Source organism: Perca fluviatilis, chromosome 20, assembly GCF_010015445.1.
Source record: "Perca fluviatilis chromosome 20, GENO_Pfluv_1.0, whole genome shotgun sequence".
Taxonomy (NCBI): domain Eukaryota; kingdom Metazoa; phylum Chordata; class Actinopteri; order Perciformes; family Percidae; genus Perca; species Perca fluviatilis.
The window spans coordinates 19,949,539-19,971,425 of NC_053131.1; the positions used below are offsets into that span (position 1 = coordinate 19,949,539).

Here is a 21,887-nt window from a genome sequence, read left to right on the forward strand (position 1 = left end):
TCTGTCTGGAGCCGAAGCTCATCCCCATCCTATAATACTTAGAACAAAACAAGAGCTCACCTGATACAATGCTCCCCTTCTTTCCTGCGCAATCACAGGGTCCTGTCACATCACTCGCAGAGGCAGGACAATGCACTTCCTAAATGGTGAAAGGAAATCCTACCTAGATTGGAGTTTGAATGAGGTGGTAGTGCGGACCGTGGGGGAGGTGGAGAGGGTCGAGTCACTTAAATGGGGAAAAGATGCTGGTCACTCGGTGTAGTCTTGCAGGGGCCATCACTCATCTAAAAAGCACTGTGTGAGACTGCTCTTGTGTCTGTTTCTATTCAGTCATTCATCCTAGCAACTTCTGTCCCTCTGCTGGCTGCCCTCTGCGTCACCCTCAGCAGACACTTCAACTCGCTCAAAGGAAGAAAGCGGACCTGTCTGTACCCAGTCCTTATGTTTTCAAACGGGTAACCGCCACTGAAGTTATCTTATTCACACAGATTTGTTTCGCCCTTGTTGATAATGGCAGCCTTTGAAAAATATTCATTGATTGAACAAGTGCATTCATCTTCGTGAGGCATGTGACTAACTTGTTTCAGGTCATTTAATCAAACTACCAAACCATCAAACTTTAGATGGATTTAGTTTTTGAGCTGTGAACAGAATACATCATACAAGATTGTCAATACAACCAATTACATACAAAAATACCTAAATATTGGCATGAACTAAATGTGATTAAACTTGGTGACAAAGTACTGAAAATGTACTATACACAACAATAGTATACTTTAATAACATTACATAGATATGTAAAACTCCTTACTCTGAAAAATAAACCTTTGATACATTATTTTTTTTTAGCAAAATAAATTAAATATTCATGACTCAGTTTGATTATAAATGACAACAGCTTCATACACTGTGGTTGGAGAAGGTGGCATCCTCTGCTGGTTTCTCAACATACTACTGACTGATGTTGGAAACCTACCGTAAAGAAAAAGTTGAAATGATAATGAAGACCAATTCAGTTAACACGGAAACACAATTCTTCCATCCCTTGCAGTCTTAGGCAAGTATACTTACCAGTCTACTCTCTATCACTTTTACCAGAGAACAAAAGTGAGGGATGGAGAAAGGTAATAAAAAGAATAGTGGTCAGCATTCCAAACATTATGCATCTTTAACAGACAAAAGGACTACCTGAGTAGGGCACAAAACCAGCCCTTTTGTAAATCTTGAGTACCATTTTCATCTTCATTACCAGGCAGAACATACGGAGCCTCTGCGATCTAACAGCTGAATAAGTGAAAGGTAAAACCTAACCTCCATTTTCGGCTACACCTCAAGTAGGAAAATGCTAAATTCAGCTGCTGAGGAAGACCTTTCAGCTGGCCTAAATGGCTGTGATTACACTCACACGCAAAAAAAAAATTTCCTTGTCCTTTTTGTATTAAGTGCACAACAAGGATTAATGGATTTTTAGTGGTGTGAGAATCTGACAGGTAAAAAAAAAAAAAACACCAAATATGGACGTTTGGATGTAAAAACACAAGGTGTGTATTACTGGCCACTGTTGTTCCCACATGCACACACTCCCAACAATCTCTAGCTATGAGAAGAGTTTTTAAAGAGTAATGGCGGGTGAACGTCGCTCAGGAGCTGCTGTTCAGTCCACAGCTCAGTGTCCCTCTGAGATACTGGAGCAGTTAATGGGGGATATTTGGCACTAAGGCTAACACTGAAAATGAATGTGTTGATGCTGATGTACTTTCCCGTCCACGTGGGAATGAGTGTGTGTGTGAATGTCAGTGTAGATTTTGGGGTAGATTTTAGGGGGGATTGTTGATCCTCCCTGGGTGAGGAGCAGCTGCTGCTGTGCCAGGTACTCCTCATAGTGCATGGAGCTCATGCAGTCTTTCTCTGGGCTGGAGGACGGAGCCACGCAGCCCCGGTCCCGCTCTCGATATGGCAGCCGGTGGGAGCTCTGCAGTACCTGTGCAGCCGCAGCTGGAGAACTGGGAGGGGGACAGTGCTTTCTGCTCTGGCAGAACCACAGCAGCACTGTGCCAAAGATGAACACTATTCCAGCTGGGATGCCAATGATGACAGGCCAGGGGAGGGCGCTGGAGGCTGGCGGGAGCATGGGCGTGATGGGAGGCTGCGTGTCTGCAAAAGATAAGGGCCAAAATAAAATCAAAACAGATTTCCAAGTCTTCAATGTTGCCAAGAGTTTATTGCACAGGTGAAGTGCTAAAGGCCTGAAACAATTGATCATTTCCCCAATAAATTAATCTGTTGATTTTTTTTTTTTTTGATTGAGCATTTAGTCAATAAAAGGTCTGAACAACAGTCCAAAACCTTTGAACCGAGACCGGTTCAATCCTTGGCTCATGTGATGACAGAGGAAGACCACCGATACCTCTGCAACCAGCTAGTAAGTGGACCTTCAGTTTAAAAAGTGTTGTCAAATCAAATCTATTTGATTTACAATGATATACAACTGAAAAAAGCAGTAGCAAGCACTTTTTCTTGAAAACTGACTTACATATTCAATCGATAAACAAAGTTGCTGATTATTTTCTGTAGACTACCGTAATTGGTTAATCGAATAATCGTTTCAGCTTCTAAATGCTTACTTTATCCATTTCCTTCAGTTTATGTACAGAAAAACAAAAACTCAACCCGAAAAAAAAACTTTGGTGGAGAATAACTCCAGAACATGATACGGATATAAAACAGGTGACAAAACATTTGAGTTTGCTAACATTGCTTTGTTGTCATCTGTCCTCATTAGTACTTTTTGCTGACATGTCTGCAGCCTCGCTTTCATTTCAGTTTGATATTCCTCTGATAGAATTACTGTATGTCATTTGCACTAATGCAGATTCCTGAAAAAAATAACAACCACATAAAACGTAGAAACTGATAGCACAGATCCAAGCTGCTGATTTGTTTGTCTGCAGCATGTTTGTAACACTGCCTGCTGTTGTGGCTGTAAACAGACATTCCCCAGGCCTCACCTGGCAGCACAGTGAGGAAGGCGCTGCGGAAGCTGTAGCCCATGGTGTTGGCGCCTAAGCAGATATACATGCCAGCGTCCTCCTCCTTGGCACGGGTAATGAGCAGCTTGTTGAGGTAGGAGCCGTCGGGTCGGGACCACACCTCCCCCGTGGGCAGCACCACGAATTGGTGGTCTCCCACCTCAATGGTAGAGTTGTAGCGACTTTCCTCGTTAGACTCCACGCGTTTGAGCCACTGAATGATCGGCTTAACGTCACTCCTCACTTTGCACTGAAACGACGTGGTGCCTCCGTAGTCCACCGTCGTGTTGACCGGGTGTGTGCCAGTCAAAATAGGCTTGGAGTTTGTCCTCTCTGCATAGACACACAGAAAAAAAAACGTCAAGACACACACAGACATTTTTTGACATGACAGCCCTTCTGTGGATAGAAGAGGTCTTAGTCGTCCATACCGTTATTAGCCTCGGGCTTAGAACTTATAATTGACAGAGAGGGAGCAATACCACATGTAACACAAGAAGTACGTGTGATTAGTTTCCTCTCTTTCTTTGCTCCTGGTTGTACAGCACACATTTCTCATGGAAAAGGGCGGGGGGGTCTGGCAGACAGCTGGGCTTTAATCAGCTCCAGATTGGGTGGAGGGTCTGAGTTGAACAGTCTCTCTCTCTCTCTCCCCCCCCCCCTGTGCAAACACCAGGGCACAAGCCCTCAGTCTCAAGCCCGCTTCCTCAATATGCTTCTCATATACATGATTACACAAGCACATTCATCCATGCAGCAAGGATATGAATAAGACCTGCTGATCGCAATCAGACGTCAGGAGTAGGTAGATCAGAGAGAAGATTTTTTTTAAAGGTTACAGTTCTTCCTTGGTCAAAATCAGACCCACTAATGCAGAGATTACGCTGTTTTTTTTTTTTTTGCCATATTTTAGGCCTTTATTTGTATAGGACAGCTGAAGACACGAATGGGGAGAGAGAGGGGGAATGACATGCAGCAAAGGGCCGCAGGTTGGAGTTGAACCCTGGGCCGCTGCGTTGAGGAATGAGCCTTTATATATACGGGCGCGTGCTCTACCAGGTGAACTACCCAGATGCTCGAGATTACGCTATTTTAATTTCCCACAGCAATGTATGAAGGATCACAAACATAATCCACAAACAGCAGTAATCATTTAACTTAATCACCTCTGCCTCATCTGTTAGCATTACTATTTCCAGGTGAATATGTTTGGTATGCGTACAGCTCAGCCTCTCTGAGGGATACTCACGTATGACCTCAACTTTATACGTGGCATTGATTTCCCCAGCCCGATTAGAGACCCTGCAGGTGTATCTGCCGCTGTGCTCTGGCGTCAGGTTCTTCAGACTCAGAGTCCACTTCTTCTGACGGCCCTCGCCGACCTCCTGCTCAGTCAGCGGTCTGTCGTCCTTCAGCCACACAATGTCCGGTCGAGGATTTCCACTGGCCGTGCATTTGAGCCGCACTGAGCTGCCAACAGGACGAGCTATCACCCGTTTTCTCATCTTAGCAGGCTGGGTGAAGCGGGGACGCACTTTATGGGACAGAAGAGGAAACATTTAGTTATCAGTGGACACATTACTTCAGCTGACAGAAGAAAAATACATCCAGAAATCTAAAAACACAGCAGGATGGTTTGCAAAATATTTAGATGTGACTTGTAATAAATAGGATAAAACTGGGATGGTCTGGTTAATTTACCACTGCACCATTGGTAGCATGCCAACAGAGCTCTTACCAAGTTTTTCTGCCAAGCCATCAGTGCCCAGGTCAGACACTGCTCCATCAGCTGCCCTGGGCCCAGTTTTATCAGAACCCGAGTCATCTGTCAACACAGCAGGACAACAGTTAGTCAACAGCTGAGTCCCAATCAAACAGTCAGGTGTTCTTTTGCAGTGAAGATAAAGTAAATCTTGAGGCACAGAATTGTGCATATGCATTATGCATTGACATTAATCTGAAGCATTAAAGCTATAGTGCGTAGTTTCTGTCTCCCCCATGAGGAATTCTCAGTAATGACAACAACACTGTCGGCGCAAGCCTTCGGTGATCGGGCACCACCCCCACCCCTCATCCACGCAGTTGCTAGTAGTTTATTACGTCAAATCAAAGAGGACACGGAGGATTAAAAAGACATGATGGACTCTTCAGAAGAGGTGATTATCTTGTAATTGTTATGTCGTCTTCTTCTCCAAAGCTGAACGCTGCCGTTTTCTTTCTTGGCGGTGACGTAAAACGCATCACTCGAGCTTCTGCTACACCATTTTGTAAACATAGCCATACTGAGAAATACAGAGAGAGTTCTGTGGAGCGGATAGGCTTAATTAGCTTTGTATCAACTCATTTGGCAATGGCTTGAATGTAATGAACGTTCATTACTATAAAACAGTTGCGCACTGTAGCTTTAAACGGTAATTTATCATCAACCCCATGCTTAAATCATTATAAATGCTTTTTTTTCAGTTTGTATGGCAATATTAAGGGCAGTGTGCATACGCTATGGAATTGTAGGTATATTGCTACTTCTAAAGTCTGTGTTAACATTCCATTAGAATCCCATTCTTAATTGTCAACAGTGTCACTGTCACAGCTCCTATGGCAGCGAGCCAACACCAAACAGGCCCAGCAAAGGGTTCTTGGCTCCATCATAGTAAATTTAGCATTTATAGATAGGCTCCTCTGAGAGGGGTGCATGCTCAGGTCATACTCTGTAGCATTTGGAAGTAATATGATCAGTTTTCATAAGCCTAGTTCCAGGAGACAGCTGTGGAGTGTATGTCATAGGCTGACATCATGCAGCGGAGCTAAGACAGGGCTTAGAGAAAATATAATGAGTGAAACCTAATCGACGGTTTGTGATGCGTATCGACTTTTCGAGTTAAGCATTGATGAATTAACAGAGCAGATCGGGTTCCTCGCCAGTATCTGCCACTCTGTGCAGGAAGAGACATGAAGCAGATGATTATTGAAGATGGACTGCTGTTAAATGATTTTATATGATAATACTGAGCTGTCAATTCACATAAAGTAGTCTAAGTCATTCTTAGCGTTTCTAACAAACTTACCAACCATAAGTCAAGGGAAAGACAGACACAATATCACAGGTAAACTGTATGCTTTAATAACTATTCAAAATGGGAAAAACTACCAGCCAGTTCTGTACCTTTTGTATCTCTTTGTGATTTTGCGTTCAGTGCACTGAGTGCAGCCTTAAGTTGGATTTTTCTAGATGCAGTTTGGCACACTTGATTCCCTCTCAGAGTTTGATTGGGTCAGGTAAAGAGGCCAGATGTGACTTCTAACCCCCTTGTTCTGCCTCCCTCTGAGTCCCCCCGAAACCCTCAAAGCTCTCTAGGGTTCTCTGGGTACAAACCCTCCTTTGTTTGTCCCCTGCAGCACCAAGCCCAGCAATGATGTCATGGCTATTTGAAGGGGTTTAACTGGCCAACTATAATAACCCATTCCTTTAAAAAACAACCTTCACTGGAAGAAAAATTTCTCTGTTGCTCACTTGGGCTCTCCACATTCCTCCCGGTTCCTGAACCTCCCAATCCAAACAGAACACAGTCCCACACTGCCGGGGTTTTCTTTTTGACTTTTTTCTTTCCTGAATCTATTTCCTCTCTACTTTTAGGCAATTCTAGGGAACAATGGCACCCTTTATATGTCTGTCCTGTTACAGCTTTCCCTTGCCACTATTGTCTTTACACAATATTGGCTCACTAGACTGCAGACAGGGGCAAGGTATCATGACATCTCATGGCTGCCATACATTTGTTATTTTTGGAAGATTGAAAAATAAAATAAGCAATAAATGAATATTGACTGAGAGGCCTCTAAATATATGAGAGGCACTACTTGTGTACTGAAAAGAAAGTTAAAGCTGCAACTTATTATGGAATCAGTGATCAAACAAAAATCCATATACTTTATGCACTGTAAAAAAAAAAAAGGATTGTAATGCAAACGGAAATTTACGTCATGATTAAAGTGCATGCTTATGCAAGCAAAAGTATTAAATTGTTTACAAATGCAATCAGCCTCCTTCCATACAACTTAAATCTATTCATGGTCTTGCTACAGTGTTTAGGGTCTGACGGCATCCCCACCCACTTCATTCACAAATCCAGCGACAGGAAACAGGTCACTACACACTCTCTCTGCTAGCCTTCTGTGCCAGCTGAATCACAGGAAAAGGCCTGATGATTTGAGGTCACAATGAGCTCCAGATGTTATTGGGGACATTGTAATGTCCAGGGAAAGTTATGCGCAGTGGCCTTGCATCACACTCTGGAAATCTCCAAACAGCTACCACATGTGATCAGTCACACACGGGGCAGTTTACCCAACAGTTGGCCTGACAACGTCTCCAGAGAGGAGCGAAATGAAAATGTGCTGCAAGAGCCAAAACCTCCATGTAGAAATAATGAGCGCCGTCAGCCCTGTATTAGCCCTGTAATATATTATCTGTGCAGACATAAACATTAAAATCCAATCCTGTAAATGTTAATATGACAATCCCATGTTAATGCTAATATGAAGCCTGCTGTAGACTGAGCAGCTGAGGACAGAGAGGTTGCTGCATGCATCGGCCTGTCCTGGTGGGGTTGCTGGGAGGTGATGGGGCCAGTTGTCAAGAGACCACCCCAAACAGGGCCCAAACAGCCAGCTGGAGGGATTGGGGAGGCGCCATATTGCACTGACTGACCAGATTCTTCAGATAGCTCAGGGGAGGACAGGCTGTCCGCTGGCAGATGGGAGGAGGGATATCTCTCCAGCCAAAGTGGAACCCCCCACCCCCCTTACATCACACAGCAAAACCCCTCACTCCCTAACTTCCAATCTCACTCCATGTCTTCGCTGTCTCTTTATCTTACGGTCTTTCTTCTGCTTGGCTTCTCTGCTGGGTCCCAGGCAATGTTTAAAACGTTATGCTCTCCACGTTGGGCCTTGAACTTGAACAGCTGCCAGGTTTTCGTCAACCCTTCTCCCCTGACCAGCACTATAACCGACTGCAGTTGCTTCTCTTACTTTTTCATTCTGTGATCTAGTAAAAATAATAAACTTACATGATGGATACTGTATGTGGAGGTATGCTGGGAGTTACCCCTCATTTACAGTATCTCAAATAAATAATCTCTCTCCTCTGATCTTTTTGAGCAACATAATAGGCCTCCCAGCAGGCCACTGCAGTTAACTGCATGCAACTAAATGCAAATGGAGAACAATTAGGTGATTCTAATGGAAAGTGTTGCTCATGATAATTGCAGACTATTTGGCTGTATTAAGCTGACTTCAATTCTGAAAGTATTTTGACAATGAGGGCCTCTAATCTTTGTGGCAAAAAGGCACACAGAATGCAATGCAGCTCTGATGGAACAATTATCTATAAAAACAAATGCTGCAGGGATGACCTGCCAGTGCCTAATGGGATGATGGACAAGAGAGCAGAAAGAGAGGAGGGGGTGTGCTTGTGAGTTACAGACTGGCTGTTGAGTGTCTACAGTCAGTCTGTCACACACTCACTACCACCAGAGGACAACTAGGAAATGGAACAAACCAGATCAGGATTACAAGAGAGCCCAGAAAGTCTATTTACCTTAAAGGGCAAAAACACTGATAAAAATCTCATGGAAATGTTTTTCCAAGAAAGACTTTCATTGGTATTTTTTTCCTAACGTAATCACCAAGTGGGACCAACGCATGCACTCAGGTTGAACTGATCTCCCCGAGGTCCCTGCCAGCTTCTTCACATCCGTCTTAAACTGTCTTTATTGAAGTCTTCATTCTCACTCAGTCGCACTGCAGCAGAAGCTAAACCAGACAAATTATCTGTCACATAAACACACTGCAGGGAAAAAGTTGCTATCTATCACCAAGATTAATTGTGTGTGTGTGAGTGTATCTATCAAATCTCCCATCTTTAAATCAATATTTAATCCAAAAACAAATTCCATGTGCTGTACAGTATTTATTTCAAAATGTATTTAAAAAAATAGGCTGTCACATGTTCAAAGAGCTCAGTGGTCAGGGAAACCCTTGCTGACCCTTTTTTCCCTTATTTGTGTTTGCCTATGTTTATGCAAGCTCTTTCTCAGCTCACAAAGACCTCTAAGAATGTCACAGCACAAACTAATTTCTATTCCTCGAGTTTATATGAAATAATAACTTACAACAACACGAAATGGCTTTTTTAACGTAAAGTGTAATGGTTCTTAAGATAATGATATGCAAACTCTTGGCCTTGGAAGTAAAGCTCGGTTAAGTTACTTAACTAAGTTACTCTAGGTAGTTAGCTACAGTAAAGCTGTTAGCCAGACATGCCATCGTTTGCAGCCAAGAGTTAGTGCAGATAAACATGGTTTAATCTGTTCCTTGCACTTCTGGTCTTGTTTTTGGTTTTGGAAATACAAAAAAAACACCACTCTCCAAACTCATGAGGTACTACTAAGTTTCTGTATCTCCTTTTGCACTCAGCCCCAACGCACACCACCTCAACATGAACGTGCAGAAATCCAAAGCCAAAGTGCCTAGTTACGGTTGCTATGAATGGAAATGGGAACCTGGATGATGAGCTGTACCTCCACCAGACCATCGGGGTCAAACTAATGGAAGTCCTAGGTGGGTAGTTTAGTTCAGCAATTCCTTTGTCTCCTGATCTATGTTTATTAGGGGACAGATCTCAAATACCAAATATATCAAAATGTGAATTTCCAGTTATTATAGCATGTGTGATTACAGCTTCCATTATTATTTTGAATCATTGGAAAGTAGCAGAAGCTCCAGATTTGAGTCTACTAACTAATATTAAAATTTTTTTAATTTAAAAAAAAAAAAAAAAACCCAAAAAAAAAAAAAAATTTTTTTTTTTTTTTTTTTTCCCCCCATGCAAACTCAATTCTCGTAATATTTACTGATTTTTCTTGTTGATCATCTTTTTTTGGGAGGTTCAACATACTTATACATACTTTTTTCTTTCAGTTCATACACTTCAGCCGACGGTCTAACTGCCATTGTTCCTCAGTTTATTGAACTTGCACTAATTTCTTTCATGACATTCACTTCAACTGACACATCCTAGCCAAATTATCACGTACACTTTGTCTAACATTTCAACTTTATTTAGTGCTTACACTTGAACTGAAACTACATCTTTTAGCACTTCTATTTTAACTGCTAATTCAACTTATTTCAGTATTTGTATATTGACTGCCACTTCAACTATGTCAGCATTTCAGCTATTTCAAACTCAGAATTATTAACAATGAGCACACCTAAATCATAAGAAAATCTTGCCTTTTCTAGTTTATTATGTCTTGTAATAACGTCGGGACTCTATATGACATAGTGTGACGCTGATTTTTTGTTTCTATACACATTGACTCCATTCCCCACTTGAAATAATCTACATTTACTTTCTGCAGTGGAAAAACCTCCATCACATCAAAATGCACAAATGACTGTCTTCCATCAACAGAGTCTTGAACCAGACTTAAAATGACATGGTGGTTGTCTGTCACATGATTGATTCTGAATGTGTTCCACAAAGATGTGTTTAGTGTATATAAAAAAAACACAGAATTCTCTTTAAATGCAATGTAGACCCAGACAAAGCCACATCTGACTTTGATACTATATAGCACAACTGTAGTATGAACATTGACATTATAGCTGGCTCTGTGCCTTCCTCTCCAACCTTTCATTTTAGCACAATCAGCAGACACCCTCTCTTTGAACTCACTGGCAACTTCATATTGAAGGGGACCCTAAAATAAACTTTGGTCCAGACTCATGAGCATACTTTACTACAAAAAGCACCGCTTTCTGAAGTGCTCTGTGTTTTCCACATCTGCCTGATTATGGTTCTTCTTCTGAAGCCTGGCTGTCACAAGACCAGGCTGCAGCTCCTCCTGCGTGCGCGAGCGCGCGCGCGCGAGCAAGAGAGAGAGAGAGAGAGAGAGAGAGAGAGAGAGAGAGAGAGAGAGAGAGAGAGAGAGAGAGAGAGAGAGAGAGAGAGAGAGAGAGAGAGAGCACAGACTCCGGCCCCAATTAGGCATCTTAGAGTAATTAGACTAAACACAGCCTTCACGCTCCACTCCGCTCATTCATCATGCTCTGCTCTAGCACAGAGGAAATGCACTGTATGCACATGCACAAACGAGTTACACACTGGGTCAAACTGTGGCTTAATCCTCCCGGCCCAATTCAAGAACTGTGTGAGAGTCTGAAGACAAACCGGCACTATTACACTGAATGTGTTTCTTATTGCTGAGCTGCAGACGTCCTGCCTCCACAGAGTGTAGCCTAAGGAAAAGGAAGAGCTTGAGATCCAATTGAGTCACAGAGGATGAAGTAGTATGAAACAATATCCCATGCCGCTGTTGACTTTGGGCAGGGAGAGGTAGGGGCTGTAACACATACAATAGCTGAGAGGATCAACCACTAAACCTCCATAAATCCACTTGTTTTAGACCTCGACCTCTGTTAGTGATGCGGTCTTTTAACATTTGAACTGTGGTGAGATTTTTGACTGCAGGAAAGTATTACACATAAGGCTTCAAAACACCACGGGGGAAGATGATGCGTTCTGATCGTACAAATTGGGGGTGAGCGACTCACGGCCATGGTCTCTGGTTTTAGTTACCAGACAGGTGACTTCATGTTTTTAACAAATGCTGAACCAAGCTTGAGAGTGACACATTTCACAACCCTCAATGATCTCATCTCAGGAACCTGAGCAACATGTTTTACAAACTGTCTAATGTGATACACACAACTCGTCTGCACTCACCGATTACGATGAGGGTATAGTTGATGTTCACGCTACCAAAGCCGTTGGTTGCTTTGCAGATGTACGTCCCAGTGTCATCTGCCTCCACCTCCTTGATCTTCAGGCCCATGCGGAGCATACGGAAACGGATCCAGCCGCTGTGGATGTTGCGCCCATCTTTGGTCCACATTATGAGGGGTGGAGGGTCTCCTTCCACTGGACACGGCAGCTTAATGGCGCTCCCGAGCCGGGCCATCTGTCTGTGAGCAACCTTGTCAGACACCCGTGGAGGTCCTGAGGACACACAAACACAATAATTGTGATAATGAATCATTTTTGATTTGATTTTTTGAACCTTAATATGGTTTGGCAAAAGGAAAACATAATATGTGTTTGAATCTGCAGCCCACAAAAAATGAAGGTTTCTGAGGCTGATACCAATATTTTTAGATGGCATTCCACATCTTTTACCATTTTTGTGCCAAAAACATAAAAGTATAAGTATACAGTAATTCCTCGCAATTTTATTCTTGTCAGGGTGAAACAGACAATGAAACCTCATTTAAACCAGTGATTCACAGCATGTTGACCCCTTTAAAACATGCTGCAACCAGTTCAGTCTAAGGGGGATTTTTCTATTTCAGATTTTTTTAGGTTTTAATAATCTTTAGAGAAATAAAGAAAGAAAAAAATGAGCAAATATTAGAACAAATTCTAAAGAAAAATAACATAATTTGGGGCAGATGTTTTTTCTAGTAGGCAAAAAAAATCCCACCACAAGCTCCATTCAGTAGCTGTTCTGGAGCTTTAATCTACATTTTGAAGCCAACATAGATGAGAAGTCCTTCAAGTGCTCATAGGAATGGAAATTTGAACATCTACAAATATTTTTGACATCTGGAAAACTCTATCTGCTAATGAAGATTGTGTCATACATTGAAAGCTCCAGAGCAGCTGCTGAATGGACCTTATGGTGAAATTGTTTTACCAACTGCTGTTTCCAAAGTCAAGGTTTTTCTCCTTTCCCCAGTTTGGGAACTTCTGATATCGATCACATTACATTTAAGTCTCCATTGAGAACCACCAAACTTTTTAGTAAGAAATTTGGTGGAAGCTCACCTCACCTATTAAGTGGCAGGTAAAACAATGGGGTGCGTACATTAGGCACGTCAGTGGAAAAATAATTTGATGAAATAAGCCTGATTGAGCAGTTTTAGTTTTTAGGTATAGTCCGAGAGGTGTCTCCTTTATATCCAACAATTTTAAAAATATCACAAAATAGAATGGTTTACCAACAAAGTGCCATTGCAGCTTGTCTAACGATTGTGTATTGGAATCAGCAAATGTAATAAAGTATCCTGACTAAAAACAACTCTAAAAACAGCTCAGATGTGGGCAGATGGAATGAGATAGAGGTAATTTGTCATCTTTTTGTTTGATTACCCAGAGCTGTTGAAACCAGATTGGAATAATTGGACAAGCCCAGTTGTCCACTGCCTGCACAGAAAGGGTAAAGCGTTCTGGCTCTGGTTTTGCGTGCAAGAGATCAAAGCGATGAGGGGGGCGGGCCACAGTGAGACGGACAGCAGCCTGTTATCCCTGCTCTTAATTGGCTCAGGTCTGCTCCCTCAGATCTGGTGAAGTGGAGCGGGCCGAAACACCCTGTGATGGTGTTAGGAGGCCTGCGCTGCTGCTCGCACAGCCCCAGTGTTCAACTAACCCCCCCACCCAAAACTAAACTTTAAGCTCGCGTCTTTACTTGGTCGGAAGGGATATCTGGTCCTTCCCCTTTGCCCTATCCCTCGATCAAGACGAGTATTGGGACAGCACTAGCTCTCACATGAACGTGCACAACAAGGGTTAAGGGGAGGATTGGGATTCAGCCTAAACCCTGAATTACTGAGCAGACTAGACACCGAAGAGGAACGGGAAATTGGGGGGAGTGAAGGGGGGGGTATAACCAAACCCTATAGCTGCAATAGCCCGCAAAAGTACACAGTCTGTGCCTCAGAACAAATGGCCGGTCTGGTAGTAGTAAAAACAATGGGGAGCTTAAGTACACATGGCCTCTCCCAACACATACACACACACACGCTCAAACACACAGTCACATTCCTTTAGTGCATTTCACACATATGGTAAACAAGAAGATCATTATACTGATGGGGGCTGCAGTGGGGGAAGGTGACACGGGTAACTCCATCTGGCCGTTTTATTTATCTCATTGCCAACAGATGTATCTCAGCTGCAGGTAAAAACATTACATTACATGTCATTTAGCTGACGCTTTTATCCAAAGCGACTTACAATTAAGTGCTTTCAACTGTGAAGATTCAAACTCGAGACAACAAGTAGTAAGTGCAAGTACATTAGCTTTAAATAACCAAAGCTACAAAGAGACATGAAAGTGCAGGTTCATTGAATCAAATTATTATTTATTTTTTTTGTTTATCCAAGGTGTAGTCGGAAGAGATGTGTTTTTAGCCTTCGGCGGAAGATTTGTAGGCTTTCAGGCATCCTGATGCCGATGGGGAGCTCGTTCCACCATTTGGGAGCCAGGACAGTGAACAGTCTGGATTTCGTTGAGTGATTAGTTCTCCCTCGCTGTGAGGGGGCAGCAAGCAGTTTGGCTGATGCAGAGCGAAGTGGGCGGGTTGGGGTATATGGTTTGACCATGTCCTGGATGTAAGCTGGGGCTGATCCGTTCGTGGCCCTGTATGTAAGTACTAGTGTCTTGAAGCGGATGCGGGCAGCAACTGGTAACCAGTGAAGAGAGCGGAGGAGCGGTATGGTGTGAGAGAACTTGGGGAGGTTGAAGACAAGTCGAGCTGCTGCATTCTGAATGAGCTGCAGGGGTCGGATGGCACATGCAGGCAGGCCAATCAGGAGGGAGTTGCAGTAGTCTAGACATGAGATGACTAGAGCCTGAACCAGAACCTGAGCCGCCTTCTGCGTTAGAAGGGGACGTATCCTTCTGATGTTATGCAGCATGTATCTACACGATTGGGTGGTTGCAGCAATGTTAGCAGTGAAGGAGAGTTGGTCGTCAAGTGTCACACCCAGGTTTTTAGCAGTCTGGGTGGGGACTACCAGGAGTTATCAATTGTTATAGTCAGGTCTTGCCTGCTCTCTTCTGCTCTCTGTTGCTGTTGCTGTTGCTGCTGCTGCTGCTGCTGCTGCTACCTGCAGTTAGACGAGTGCTTAGGGCCGTCTATAAATTACTACACCGAAAAGAGTTACAACAAAAATATTTATTAATTCAATGATTAAATAAGGTAATGTCTCCAAACTTACCTCAATTATTACTTGTCTCCTGCTAGTTATATTACAGCACTTACTTTAAAAAAGAAGTTAAATTAAAAAATATTTTTGTTGCATCTCTTTTCGGTGTTGTAATTTGTAGATGTCCCTAAGCACTGCGCGTCCAACAGCAACAACAACAGCAGAGAGCAGAAGCCAGCAGGCAAGTGTTATTTACATAAATTTCTGGTGTACTTACAAACTTTCCAATCCATCGTTTTATGAGTGCATAACCTATATATACTAGTGTAGACCTTTGGTATCATTTCGGGCATTATTAGTGGGGTCATTTAAGAGATACAAACGTGGGTCCATTAGCCCCGCGCTAAGCTATTCAGCGGCTAACGCTACTCTACGCTAACTCTCCCAATGTTCGACCCAGGTGAAAAAAGCTTCTGGGGGGGTGTTTGGCTCGAGGTCATGGTGCAAAGGACCCTAGGGTGAATTACTCCGAACCATCACTTTAAAGTTCAGACCGATAACGAGGACATTAAGTGTAACGTTTGCGTGAGAGCTTAACATCTGTATTTTCAGACTTTGACATTTGATGATATATGCACAGTATTAAAGACAGATATATAGTTATTTACACTGTGTTCTGCAGGTATCTAATGCTATGGTATTTAAATCCTATCCTGTATTCCATGCAGTCGGGCCATCTCCTCCTCCTGCGCTCCGTAGTGGACTCTGTGACGGTGAGACAGCGCCGATTAAATATTAAGAACGAATTGATTTAAGATTTGAGTTGGATTTTACAAGGTGTTTATGGAACAATTATCACTCAGTACAAGCGCAAATAACACTGCTGGATTTAATCTTCATGAGAACGTGGAAGATATGGAGTGAAAAAATGTGCGTGAGACATCAATACTTGAAAATGTTACGAATAATTGTTATTCCCATATTTACTTTCTGCAGTCAGACTTCAGTTCACCACCTCACCATCTGCGTCGCCAATTCCCCATTGTCTCCAAAATGTGTGTACGCATGGGTCAGAGTTTGCGTGGAGGACCGCACATTCTCCCGTCAAGTTTTTTTTTTTTTATAAATCACAACCTTTGCGTGGGAAGTGGCGTACGCACATTTTCAGCCCCATTTTGTGCGTACGCCACATTTATAAATGAGACCCCTGGACTGCTGGGCTGGTGACCTTCGATGCAAAAAATTATGGACTCACTCATATTTTCTATATATATATATATATATATATATATATATATATATATATATATATATAAAAAGAATGATTTATAAGTCATGCCAAAAAACTCAGTAGGGAAAAAGTGACACCTGTGAACGTAAAAAAAGCGTGAAGCCTCCTTCCTTTTTTGTTTCTGTCTTTCTCAACCATGCATAAACACACAGACACACACATACAAACTCGGAGTTTTCCTTCCTCACTGTGGATGGCCTTTTCTGGTCCACAGCATGAACAGGAAATTGGAAGTGTCATTGTTTATGTCTGTGGAGAAAACGCGACCACAGTTTTTTGGGCTGTTGTCAGCTGGCCCATATCTCACTCCTCTGCTACCAGGAAAGCCGAACAGAGGCGCTCACTGTTCAGTTTCTGACTCTACAGACTCAAAGCAACACAAACAGGTCACAGCGTTGGCTTTGGGCTGCTGGAGCTCATATGGACTGAATTGATCCTAAAAGGCCGAATCGCCTTGTAAAAACACAAATACATTTCTGCCAAATCTTGAACAAATAGGCTTCAGTTATCTCTCCGGACTAATGGTGACACAAGCCACTCAGCCATGTGCTCCTTCTGGATTAATGGAGGGGACTGACTTAGAAAAACAAGGCGTGATTCATGTCAAAGGTTTAGCTAAGGCAAAATGTCAAAACACATTGACCCAGCATAGGCACTGCTTCTGTCAAACAAAGATTTCTAAAAACTGGAAGGACATTTCTTGAGAGTTATATTCTTCCCAAAAAAATGAAAAGAGACACGGGGACCTCTGAATTCTCTTTTACATTCGTTAAAACATACAACAGTGCACTACAAAACCCATCTGCAGTGTTGTTTGCAGGGCATTTGCCACTTATTGTACACTCAACCCCTTCCTTCTACTGGAGATCCTTCTGTAAATGTCTTTTTAAGCTTCTTAACACTAAAGTGTTTTTCGTTTATATGATCAGATGGCTTTATGTTGGTGGTGCAGTGAAACTTTGGCTAGATTTGCTTGTTTGGTAGACTGCAATGTCTTTAAAGATGCTTTTTCATTTTGCCATGTGATTGTTATTAATCATTTAAAAGAATAGTTCAACATTTTGGGGAATAGGCATGTTCGCTCTCTTGAGTTAACTGAGAAGGTCGATACCACGCTCCATCTAGCTAATTCTCGGGGGAATCAAAACATACAAAAGCAAGCGTATTTCCCAAAATGAATCGAACTATTCCTTTAATTGTGATAAAGGTCTATGTGATCTTGAACTTAGGTTATTCAGAACTACTCCAGATGACTTTGGACGGTGCTCCAAGTGCAAGGAATGTGCAATGAATGATTTCCTCCCTTCATCTCCGCTCTTAAAAAACCTTTGAAGTCCTTTTGAAAAACAAGGCATGAAAAGGTACTGAAATCAAGGACATTGCCTGAATAACTTAATAACTATTTGTGCTGTGTGCATGACCACCATCCTTTCTTTAGTAAGGACTCTCCTGCTCCTCCTCCTCCTCCTCCTCCTCCTCCTCCCTCTCAGGGACAGGTTCTCTTAACCTTGGAGTTGAAAGCTCAGATACTACACACAGAGGCCCTCTGTAAAAGAAAATCCAATTGTGAGAAAAATTGTTGCCTTATCCGCTTGATTGTAAGATACATAGCTGCACTTTTCACTGCTGTTTAAGCTTCAGTCTTCTGAGGCTCTCTGCTGTGTTGCTGAACTAAGCATTAAGGTCCTCTAAGGAGGCTGTGATGAATGGAAATCTACCGATTTATGACAAACTGGTGAGAGTTTCAGAGTATTTACTCAAATTGTTAGAGTTGTTAGCTGCTCTGTAAATGGAAAATGATACACATGACCATATTGCAGCGTTGGTACGGTGCTCCTTATTATAGCCAAGCTCCATGTGTGAATGGAATCTTTCATAGTGCAGGAAGAGGAGGAGGAGGCCTGGCGACTCTCAGAATTAGCTCTGTTTTTCTTTGCTCAATTTGGTGATGGATTATTTTAAGAGAAAGGGGCACATTCAATAAGAGGCATTCTTGTGATTTAGACTAAATATAGCCATTTTTACAAAACCTTGTGAGCGGGTTAATGAACTGCTGATCTAAGGTGCAGGCATCCGTGGAGGGAAATATGCTAGGAAGAAGGAATACATTAAAAAAAGACTACAAAGGCTGCCAGACTTGAGCAATGTTCAGATGTGCTGGCACCTCTCTCCTCATTTATTTTCTCTTTTACAAAACACCTGTGGATTTGTAATGATGTGTACATGCATTTTTCTTCCCATGCAAAGTGCTTTGGTCTTTCTAGTCATTACAAACATGTCAATAAAGGGTTGGCTTGCTGCTGACAGCCGCTCCAATAGTGAACACCTGGAACTGAACCAACCGCAATGAGAACTTGATAATGCATGCAACACCGTCTGCCCAATACAGGATATAGTTCAAACAACACTGTAAACATCATCTAATAAAAAGGATTTGGTCCTTAATCTTCAGCCAACTCCAAGAATTTCTTGTACATCAAAAGGTTTTTGCACACTGCCAGACTGTAGTGATTAATTTCTTAGATAAACACTGATCTGAGTGAATGTGCCTTCAATATGCAATATTTACATAAAGGATAAGAGGCAGAGAGACAGATAGAAGCTGGAGAATGCATCCTCCTACTCAGCAGCACTGTGTAAGCTCAGCAGACCATACAAGAGCAGACAGACCTCTAACATAAGGGAGGAAGTTTAATGTAGCCTGTGCTTTCAGGAAAATATTCTATCATGCATCTCATAAAACATCATGAGCACTTATATAATACAAATCAACAATATGAATGGAAAAAAAGTAAGTTGAGTTTAAGTAACACGAGAGGGAACTAAAAAACTACATGAAAGCTTGAAACCAAATCCAGAGTCAGTGACTTTACTTGAGACTAGAGAGGTTGGGTGAAGGCGAGAGGTGAGGCGGACTCCGCAGCTCGGGGAGTGTGTGAAAGGCCAGAGCTTCTGTTCAGAGCCTACTGCTGCGCTTGGCTATACATTTCACAAGCAGAGATAAAAATCGGCATAAAACAGTGAGGGGGGGGCACTTTGGCAAATCAAGAAAGGAGGTGAGGTGAGGTAGGGGAGCAGTGACAGGGTAAAAGGGGACGGAACATGTAGAGTGGCAGTGGAGGCTGTTCTGACAGCAGCAGGGCAGCCGAGGGTGAAGAATGTCGTCTTTTCTTACCCCTCCAGACGTCCTGCCCAGCAACTTCACCCAGTATGGTAATCAATACCTTTTATTTTCCCCTCTCGGCTTTCCAATCAATAGATAAGAGCGGGGTAAGACCAGCCGGGACAATGGCTCTTTCTTCGGCACCATCTGATGTGGGCTGAATAGCAACTGCTTCGGTGGTGGGAATGGTACAGGAGGAGCTATTGGGTGACATGAGGGACTAGAGAAACAGCGGGAGGGGGTGGAATATAAAGAAAGAGGTAAAGAGAATAAGATGCTCCAGGCGATCCATCTGATTAAAGCAGAGTCACTGGAATAAAATCGCTGCTTGTTTGCAGTGAATCTGCTTCCTTCACTAATGGCCCTCGAACAACAGGCTCCTGCCGACCCCTCATCAAAAGAACAGGAAAGAAACAGAGAGAAATTACTCCAGCGTCATAAAGCTTCTGGAAACATCTCCATCACGCGGCCTACCCTTAACAGGCCCTACTGTGGAGCCTTTGAACTCTAAGCTGCTATATTTCATTAAACTTGACTGCCTTCTCCCGGCTCCAGCTGCCTCTGTCAGAGAAAAAAAGCAGCATGTGTGTTTGTAGACTTACTGTCATCTGTAGCTCCACCCAACATAAATCAGTGAGACAGAAATATTTATTTGTTTGTAAATAAAAAACAAACCTTCTAATATTATAAAAAAAATTACCTTCAAGAAAATGCAAATGCCATACATTTAGTAAGTGTGATTATTGTTTAGGTTATCTACTCACTAAACTGACAAGACACATACAAATCCAAGTGGCTTACTGCCTCAGCTAACCATATCCTGGGAGAAATCCTCCGTTTTATAACTTATTGATACTTTGATCATATGAAAAGCCCCTTTTCATTCAGGATTTCCCTAAGGACTCCCTACTTGTACATACTTCCACAAGCCTGGAAAAGTACAGAGTTCTTATGGAAAGTCCTTAACTTGAATTAATAGAGGCCTTTCATATAATGTTTTTGGAGTGGCCATTTTGTCTTATTACTGGATAGTGCATACCAGTTGCTGGAACAGTTTATAGCCTGCTTTTACATTTTTTTACCTGGTCTACCACTGTGCAGAGAGTTGGGTATTTTCTAAGTTAGTAAGTAAGTGATCACTATTTTGGGTTATTATTATTAATAATATTACCTTTTAAGAGCCTTCTGATACATGCCAGTACTTGACTATCGTTGTCTCTACTGGAGTGAGTGGGAGAGTTTGATTCAGTCTTCTCTTCTACTCGATTTATTTTGCAATTTATGTTATTGTTTCCCATGTGTTTTTTAAGATTACATCTGGCAATATTTAAAATCTTTCTTATTGTCAACAAAAAACAAAACCAACACTGAATGTATGCTACAAAAGTATTCCTCTGTGTCATAAATGTCTGTTGTTGTCCAAAAACTATTAAAAATACACTAGGTGATATGTCGTTTCATTACCATGAACATGGGCACTGTAGTTTAGCTTAAATCATACCACATGCACCATCCTGCTGTCATGAACAGTCACTAGTGCATCAAATGTCCCCAACAAATGTACGATTTACTCCTGTTTGAATAACATTCGCTAAAAGGTGTGATGCTCAGCTGTTCCTGAGACTTTTGTATAAATGAAATTATATATTTATTTGTGAAAGTTTTTTTTTAAAGATTTACTCGATAAAAATTTCAAAAAGGAAATAAAATAACTAAGATAATTGATTAAATTATTGAATATGTAAATGATCAAATGTTATGAAGTAACTGTTGATTGACTGACAATGAGAAGTATCCAATCAAAAAATATCAATATAAGACACCACACAACATTCAATCAATTGGTTTCTGAGGGAATGGTACATACAAATAAAATAATATATTTAGTAAATACACTAATTCAGTGGCATAACTTTTCATGCAAATGTGAATCAGTAATTTACTGGTCTTGCCTTGTCATAAAAAGCGCACAGTGAGTGGCACTCTAGTCGCTTTATCTCACTCCATTAGGCTAAGGCCCGGTGCACACACAGGGGCTGAGTGTGTCCTTAGGGCCACTTATCAGGGAAGAGGCAACAGGAGGGAGACTGGGAAGGCAGAGAAAGGCCAGATAGAGTGACAAACAGAGACAGAGAAAGAGGGGTCAGAGAGACGGGAGAGAAAGAAAATCAAGCCAAGGAAAAGTAGAGTGAGGGTTAAAAAGAGGATGGTTGATTTAGAGAGTGGCAGGGAGCAGAGGCTAAGATGGCAGAGAGGCCTCCTTTAACACACAGCTCATAAGGAGAGGAGGGCTGCATGGGGGAGTGAAGGGGGATTAGGTGGGTCCAGGCGGCAGTATCCAGGAATGCCAACAATCTCACACCCCACTCCCTGGCCCGGGCTCAGCCTCAGCCACATGACACACTCAAA

General features: G+C 42.3%; 1 protein-coding gene across 1 annotated transcript in view; it reads right to left on the minus strand.

Annotated features, from left to right (window-relative positions):
• Window positions 1-574: 574 nt before the first annotated feature.
• The window catches only part of LOC120549845 (fibroblast growth factor receptor-like 1), a 30,632-nt gene continuing 9,319 nt past the window's right edge, over window positions 575-21,887 (minus strand). The window contains exons 3-7 of the mRNA XM_039787018.1: window positions 11,824-12,096; window positions 4,771-4,857; window positions 4,282-4,566; window positions 3,012-3,365; window positions 575-2,157 (exon numbers count right to left, since the gene is read on the minus strand). Coding sequence (XP_039642952.1) covers window positions 1,724-2,157; window positions 3,012-3,365; window positions 4,282-4,566; window positions 4,771-4,857; window positions 11,824-12,096 — 1,433 coding nt within the window. The 3' untranslated portion in view covers window positions 575-1,723. The remainder of the gene's footprint in view (window positions 2,158-3,011; window positions 3,366-4,281; window positions 4,567-4,770; window positions 4,858-11,823; window positions 12,097-21,887) is intronic.